This window comes from Panulirus ornatus, chromosome 13 (assembly GCF_036320965.1).
Source record: "Panulirus ornatus isolate Po-2019 chromosome 13, ASM3632096v1, whole genome shotgun sequence".
Taxonomy (NCBI): Eukaryota; Metazoa; Arthropoda; class Malacostraca; order Decapoda; family Palinuridae; genus Panulirus; species Panulirus ornatus.
Window position 1 is genome coordinate 37,199,368 of NC_092236.1, and position 8,884 is coordinate 37,208,251.

The window sequence follows — 8,884 nt, forward strand, 5'->3', positions numbered from 1 at the left end:
TTCATAAAAAATGTAAGTGTTAAGGCGAGAAGTCTAACCTATAAGTCTCAATCTATAGACATCACTCAGAATTTAGTCAATACCGGTCTACCCTTTTCTGTTCACTGTATCACACGTACTTTCTAAATACTTCCCATCTGTGATACACTCACATTCCTTTTTTTCCTACTACTTGTGCAGATCTATTCTACTGTCCCTATTCTCCTCCTAAATGAACCAAGTGATTTAGCAATTCTTTCATTACGACCAGTCACTATCCTGCCAGTCTTGAAAACAGTGCTGGGAAGAACGATGTCCCTATAACACTTACAATCACATTTACTTAATATTTACTTACCCTGAAGTTGAATCACTGCCTTCATCTAATCACCAGGGTCATAATCAATTTTCACGGCTATCTTACACACTTTCCAGGTCCCCTCCAAGAATTTCATCTCCACTCTTTGGCACTCCAACTAAACGCCCTAACTTCTCCATTCTCACAGTCTCCTTCATGATGCATTCATCTCTCCAATTTCACCTCCGTTACCTCTTAATGTTGTCGTACCGATAGCTACACGTTTTTCACTGTCATCTTCATTCATCGGCCAAAAGCTCTCTGTTTCCAGTTCCTCGTGTGTCGTGGGTTTTCTCTCAGGTTTGTGTGACACGTTCTCATTCCTTCCACAAAACTCTTGTTTGCGCGTACGTATTTACTCTCTTCAAAATTAAACACAGGAAACCGCTCAACATCCACACGTGTGACTCACGGCGTCCAGACGCCGCGGGCTGTACTGCTCCTCCTCTGGTTCACCGGTTGACCCGTGGCTCACGGATTATGCCTTATGGGAATCCCACTTTATATATATATATATATATATATATATATATATATATATATATATATATATATATATATATATATATATATATATATATATATGTATGTATGTATGTATATATGTGATAGAAGGATATCCCTGAGAATATGGGAAAAAAACACAGTCCACGTATTCCCAGCGTGTCGTAGAAGGTGACTAATAGGGCAGTGATTGGGAGTTGGAAATCCTTCCCACCTGTTTTGCTGTCCAAAAGAGGGGATAAGGAAGGGGGATTAGTGAGGAATTTTCCGCCAAAAGCTAAGTCATCTCTTCTTGATGCTACCTCGCTAACGAGGAAAATACCGAATATATATATATATATATATATATATATATATATATATATATATATATATATATATATCCAGAAAGTTGATAAGACGAATTCTTCAGGCTCTAGCTGGGGAGGATGAGCCAATATGATCCTTAACTCCCCGTACTCTTCCGAATGGGTCACAATTCTCCTTCAGTACACGTAGCAAGCGAGCGTATCTGACCCCCTGGGCAAAGATTTCGTCTGGAGGTGGGGCAACAAACAAACAGCGAGCCACACGTCGCCTTGACAGTAGCCGAGAACTTGAGCGATCAGGTTGAGGCCTTCCCTGACTCATGCTCCTCTCTCTCTCTAACACCCTTAATCTTCGACAAGAAAACCCCGCTACTTCACATCTTAGGAAAATCATTGTATCAGTTAGTTTATTATGATATGTTTGCACATTCAACGCTGTCTTACTCAAAATAATATCCCAATACTTTTTACCATGAACAGAAGTCGGTTCCTATGACCTAACTTCTCGTGAGGGAGGGTCTACTCACCGCCAGCTTCAGCCAGCATTTCTGATTGGCTACTGCGTTGATCGCTCCGCCCCCCGATCGCCAAGACTACTCTCTAATATTAGAAAATGTTACTCTATTTACATATTTGCGCCATATATATTCGTAGCATTTGATTTGGTTCAGTACAATCCTCTGATTTACGAATGAAATAGACAGAAATACTTTAGAGATCACGAGAATAAATGAATAATACAACTAAATGACGATGTGGAAACGTTCTTAGCCTGAGATGCGCAAGCGCGAGAAGCACATATAACCTGTTACCCATGCTGGGCCCAGCAGTACACAGGGTAATGTTATGGGTGTTAGACGTGCGACCAGTTGCCGAGAGTTTATGGGAAGTACTCCTGTAAAATGGATAATCTACTTATCTACAATGCAGTGCCATTTGGCTACACGGGTGAATTGAATGACTTTGACTTTTTCTACGGTGACGAGTGTTTATCAGCTGAGAACATGGACTGGCAAAACGTACCTAGAGGTAAGTAAATCCACTTATTTTGTGTTTTTTAAGTGACAGGTGTCTTCAGTTATTTAAATGTGAATGACAGCAATCTGATTTGTTGTCGTATTACTTAATGAGTAGGAATAACCAGTTTTTGTTTAAGGCTACTAAAGTAGATTTTTAGACAGGAAAAATAAATGTGTACACAGCAAAGTTTAACATGGGATAGAGTTATAATCCTGTACATTGTCATTCAGGATGTTTTTTCCTGTTAAAACCATCGGACGTATGAACTGCTCTTATAAGAAAGAAGGTAAACCTTTCCTCTCAGAACTTTGGGATGGATGATGATTAACAAGTTATTGTAGATTATAACTTCTGATTTCGTGAGTGGCTTCCATCAGAACTTTTACAGTGGGAACAACTGTAGCAATGTGAGGTTGTCTTACACTGTATGTAGTATTTGAAACCTTAAGATAGATTTTAGTTTCACGGACTATGGGATAATTAGACAAAGGATGTACAAGTATTAATGATGCAGGAGCGAGTCTTGTGCCATGTGTGACGCGCGCCTGGCTCGTGCCGACACACGTGCTCTGCTCTGTCCCGTGTTGACCTTTGACGAAGTCTAGTCGAAATGGGACCAGTCTTGTGTACACTACACGGCCGGAGTTGTTAGTTTTGGTGTTATATGAGGAAATGCTTGGGATGGTTACTTAAGAAAGAAATTTTATGATGTGGCTTTGAACTATTTATTTCATGATGATTTTGGTAAGATTAACAATATATTCACTCTTGTCTTGTCATGTGGAAGCATTATCAGTGGAAAGTTTTGTCTCGGGCTTGATTTTGAAATTTTTACGTAAACAACTCTGGTGGGATGATTTGATTAAAACTAAAATGTCTGTAATTACACACAAATCGTACCAAAGCCAAGCATTGGTTTTATGAGTGGTCGATTTATTTTCACATGAGGGTTTGATTAATGTGGTTCTTAGAGAATATCAAATTACAAAAATGGTTCTGTGTTTGTATTGAATGTATCAGTGTTTATGTGGAGATATCTGTTGGAGTGTGTTGCTAGGCTGCTGTCAATGCTTGATCGCATGCACATGTGTAACTAGAATGTACAAATACAGTGTTATCTGTAGTACGTGGCTGCTGTAAGCGTACAGTATGTTTTGCTTGTGTGTTTTGCTTAGCACAGCGTAGAGGCGAGTGTAATAAATCACGAACTTTATAACACGGGCTTACTGTTGTGGACTTCAGTGTACTGTGTTGTGATTTTTACATCAGCTGTCATTGGGAACATATATTACGGAAGTACACAAAAATCACTGATGTAGCTGGTAGAGCCAGAGTCTATTACTAGTTGCGCCTTGCATCCCTCTTGCACACGTTGTTGTGAGAGCAAGAGTTGTCGCTCCTCACGACCCTCATTGCACACGGCTGCGGCGACCCTGACCTCCAGTAGGCTTGAAGGGCGTCATTGCTGACGGAGGGCTTTGGCTGTAGACCTCTGGTAACGCACTGCAGTTTTTGCGATACAGCACTTAACAGTTGTTGGTATTTTGTACAGTTTACTACTTACTGTTTATACCATTAATGAGGATGCAACTACAGTTGCAGGTAATTCTACCACTTACAGACGCAGGCAATACTACAAGTCTTGGTGTAATAAAGAATAAGTTATATTAGTCACGAGTATAACACAATCTTCTTCCTGAGGACGGAAGTCTAGTATTCTAGAGTGAGTGCTCTTTGATCTTATGACTTGTTCAAACGTTCTTTCCGCGTTTTCTTTCCTTAAGTAATTCTCTCTCTCTCTCTCTCTCTCTCTCTCTCTCTCTCTCTCTCTCTCTCTCTCTCTCTCTCTCTCTCTCTCTCTTCGTCTCCTTTCGATATAAGTTGATTCTTAGGTTATTTATAAAGTGTTTGATTTGTGCGTTCAGGGATGTATCGTGTCATTTCTGTTGTCTGGTGCTGGCTGGCTGACCACTAACACACAGGTGCCTGAAGACGGAGCACAGGTAGAGTCTGTTGACCTTGAAGGCCACCGGGGAAAAATAGAATTAACGGGGCTTTATAGATTACAAGTCTGGTTATGATGCTTACCATATCCTTATCTAGAGAGGATGTTTTTAGATCTCTGATATCTGAGCGAAAATAGATATACCTCTTATATCGTGTTTTCTTCAGTTATAGCAAAACTACGTTTTTTGTGAGGTTCTTTGTCATGCAGAGACAGTTGAAGTTCTGAGGTGTTTTGGGTAAAACAGGAAAGGGAGTTAATCAACGCGAGGAGCCAGCAACATTATTGTGCATCTTGCGCGATGTGGATGCGCGCGCGCGCGCACACACACACACACACACACACACACACACACACACACACACACACAAATATACACAGCTACAGTGTACATGTACATATGTGTATATACATTCTGTGATATCCATGTCCTTTGTATACTTTATTGAAAGCTTATAGTGGTAATGTGTGTGTGTGTGTGTGTGTGTGTGTGTGTGTGTGTGTGTTTGAAGGTGCACCAGAGATGTGACTTGACCGACTCTACTTAGGTCTGGGAAGTGAGAGCATGCAGCCAGGCCCACCAGCATCACTCAGTACTCCAACACTCAATCGCTGATGCTGGTGCAAGATTAGGTTTGTGCTTAATACAAGACACTAAAGGGTTTAACGATGATCATTGGTTTGTTGCGTCACTGAATGTGACTGAAGAGCCACGCTGTCAGGTGTCTTGTCAGGATGAAAAAAACAGAAATGCAATGTTATTTCTCTCTCTCTCTCTCTCTCTCTCTCTCTCTCAGAATGGTAGTAGAATCTGAAAAACTTTAGAATTTCATATAACGATGACACGAGATCCCAGAGTCACGACATTGGCTTTCTTATCATACACTATGATGTTCACCGACTGCAACGAAGGTTGGGCAGTAGTTCCTGACGTGAGCAGTAGAGGTGTTATACGTGTTTGGTGTGATGCGGTGAGTGGTTCAACATGACAACCTCAGCCACGTGCACATGATGTAATTAACTGCTGCTGTGCCCGCCTATCACTCCAAGGACTGATTAGGGTCGGCTGGGATACGCAAAAAAACTGCTCGGCTGGCGGAGCACACCAAGTCACCATCCATGTTTTTTATGTGGTAATTATTCAGCGTAAGTTGACGCCGTAACGGGTGATTGTCCCTTTGTCTGGCGAGTGTTGGGACCAAAGCTGCCATTAGATATTTTTTCTTTATTGATGTGTTGACACGGTGCAGGAAGTACGTAGTTTACATGGTGGATGGGATCTATAATCTTGAATATTGACAACAGATGGATCGTCATCAACATTTGAAATCTTAGGCGTGGCTGTATCTGGAATATTTGTCTTTCTTTAATGAATGTGTGAATCTACGGAGTTAGACTTTAGTGCGTTAGAGATGGGGGGTTAGGGGGTACGATGCAGGAGGTAGTGCCCCAGAGGGCCACCCCAGCCCTGGGCTGTCTTTGTTAGTGATGGGTCTCCAACAGGGACTAGGTACCAGTGCCAAGGTTAGTGGCAAGTCATCACTAGGGTGACGGTACCAGTGCCAGGTTTAGTGGCAGGTCACCATCAGGGACACATCACCAGGCCTTCGTGCTGTGTATCTTAAATTTCGCACGTTGTTCATAACTGACCCTCAAGGTGCTGAGAATAGTCAGTTCGTCTGGGTTGTCTGGAGTGTACTGGAGTTGAGAGGAACCGAAGCTCCATTTTTTCCTATTTCTAGTATCAGGTGTATAACTCGTCTCATGCTGAGTTCTCTTATTCTCTATTTCTTTCCTAAGGGTTTTAATGTCCTAAGAATTATCTCCATAGCTTGACCATTAATATCTTACTTTATTGATATATCCCAAAAAGATTTCCAGTTATATTTGGACAGATGATTATGATGTGTGTCTCTGAAAGTTTCCATTCTGTGTGAAGCTGCAGGTTTAGTCAGACAGGGAGGAAGCGAATCAAGGAGAAAGACCCTGTGTCTGGGTTCACCACCTGGTTACCGCCTCGTACCATTATCACCAGGGAAGGAGGGAGGGGTCTTGTGTCAGTGGGACGCTTGGAGGAAGGGATGCAAGGCTCCTGTGGCGCCAGTGGGAGGGCAGAGGGAGAGGGAAGGATCTTGTTAGAGTGGGAGGACGTGATAGATGGGAGGGAGGGAAATCAGTTCGAGAAACAGAATCATGTGTGGGGATGTTGTGTGTTTTGGTTTTTGTGGCCTTGTGGAGGACAGATTGACAGTGAGCAGGTTTCATCGACAAGGACAGACTCTCACGATCCTGCGCTCGCGCGCACACACACACACACACACACACACACACACACACACACACACACACACACACACCGTGTTAAATCTTTCCCATAACTCATTAGTAGTAATCACATATATAGACACTAACCTTTTGTGTTTAGAGACATGACTGAAACAAGTTTTATTTCTACCTCCCTTACACTACTTAACCAAAGTTCACTAACTAAACCCGTAACACCAAACATTCCTATTGTTGGTGGTAAGGTCATTGAGAATATCTTTTTTTGTTATCAGAGTAATTAAGGTTTTATAGTGACACATCTGTAGAATTATAAGTTACGAGTAAACCTTAGTGCTTGCCAACTAATGAACCAACAAAATTTGCTATGTTGGTCATATGACTCACACACTACTAACACAATACTAATATCACCAGGGTTGATACCTGCGCTGCCAGACGTGATCCTGAGCAACACACCGCCACCATCACCTCTGCGACGAGCTCACTCTTACCATTCCTTCTTCCCCGAAAAGTCTCGCACCCAAACCACGACTCCGCTCCCTCCACCGAGCCTCGAAACGCCCCCGGCCACGCCCACGGCTAGGCTGGAGGATGGTAGGAATGGTCCCGCCCGTACCTCCTCGGTCGACAGGCTGATGAACGGGGAGGAGAGTGTCAAGACGGGTCTGGAACACATCCAGGAGGTGAGACGCAGGGTTCAGAATGACCCACATCATCAGCAGGAGCTTCCTCAACTGTCCTGGGCCCTTCCTAGCCCTCACCACCATCCCCAACGCCAGGTAGAGAGAGGAAGCAGCGAGGATGAAAGGGAGAGTAACCAAAGAGAGACGGGAAACGTTCAGAGAGGCGAGGCAGAGGAAGAGCAGGAGAGGTGGCGACGCGTTGGTGGCGACCTTAGGAAGATAGCAGATCAGTTTCAACAAAAACATGACAAGGTACGTCCACATCAAGTGATGTTTCTTCCTCATTATCATTCACTTGCACAAGTTGGGCTTTTGTGACCTTTTTTTCATGAGAAGTTTTTTCCGTTCATCTCTAAATACTTTATCCGTCTATTCTGTTAATATCTTATCGTCAGCCCGATGAGATAGACTAACCTCATGAATTTTCCATCTTTCTGCGTCTATTTTTTGTAACGTGAAATGTCTTCAGTCTACAACTTGTATCTTGTATGATATTTTGTTTTAGAATTTCGTAGCATGAGAATCGTCAGTTTGCTAATGTTTCTGTAATATGAAGACAGTCTGAGGAAACTTATTATAAGGTATAGCTATAAAACTGATCAGTTTTCCATAAACATTTCTTAAGTGTTTATAAACTACAAATTCCTCAGTTATCATTCGACAGTTACTCAGCCAAAGAAATGGTAGAGATGATAAGATAACATGTAAAGACTTTTTTACTTATCTAGTTTTTAGGTATGTTTCTAATGAAATTTTTTCTGAGAAATCTTCCTCAACGAGAATATAGTCCTCGTTCATTGTCATCATACAGCCTGGTCAAGAACCTTTCCGCTAGAAGAGTCACGTAATTAAATGCAGGCATCTATTTGTAGCATTTACGTCTATGTATGTATGTATATATATATTCATATATGTGCTTGTTTATATATCTGTGTTACCGGACTCAACCTGCAACGGCTTATTCCACGAATGAAGTCACGTTAGGTGAGGCTATATCAGTGGGAACACAATATTGTCAGAGAACTTCTCACTCTATGAAAACTTACATTTTCTGCTTCTTGAATTAATGCAATCTCTACAAAGGGATCCTAGATGATACCTAAACTCTGTGTTAGAGACAGTCCCTTGGATATATATATATATATATATATATATATATATATATATATATATATATATATATGTATATATATATATATATATATATATATATATATATATATATATATATATATATATATATACACATACATATACATATACATATATATATACATATATATATATATATATATATATATATATATATATATATATATATATATATATATATATATATATATATATACGAGCAAAGTGCATATGAATGCGCACCTTCATAGAACATACAAACCTCCAACAGCCAGGATCGAACCCGCCTGTTGCAGAGGGGTCCCGGGTTCGATCCTGGCTATTGAAGGTTTGTATGATATATATATGTAGCATTTATGGATCTGGAGAAGGCATATGATAGAGTTGATAGAGATGCTCTGTGGAAGGTATTAAGAATATATGGTGTGGGAGCCAAGTTGTTAGAAGCAGTGAAAAGTTTTTATTGAGGATGTAAGGCATGTGTACGTGTAGGAAGAGAGGAAAGTGATTGGTTCTCAGTGAATGTAGGTTTGCGGCAGGGGTGTGTGATGTCTCCATGGTTGTTTAATTTGTTTATGGATGGGGTTGTTAGGGAGGTGAATGCAAGAAT

General features: G+C 41.2%; 1 protein-coding gene across 1 annotated transcript in view; it reads left to right on the forward strand.

Annotated features, from left to right (window-relative positions):
* Positions 1-1,979: 1,979 nt before the first annotated feature.
* Positions 1,980-8,884, forward strand: part of LOC139752813 (uncharacterized) — a 15,541-nt gene continuing 8,636 nt past the window's right edge. Inside the window, exons 1-2 of the mRNA XM_071668756.1 lie at positions 1,980-2,178; positions 6,875-7,395. Of these exons, the coding sequence (XP_071524857.1) occupies positions 2,052-2,178; positions 6,875-7,395 (648 nt within the window). The 5' untranslated portion in view covers positions 1,980-2,051. The remainder of the gene's footprint in view (positions 2,179-6,874; positions 7,396-8,884) is intronic.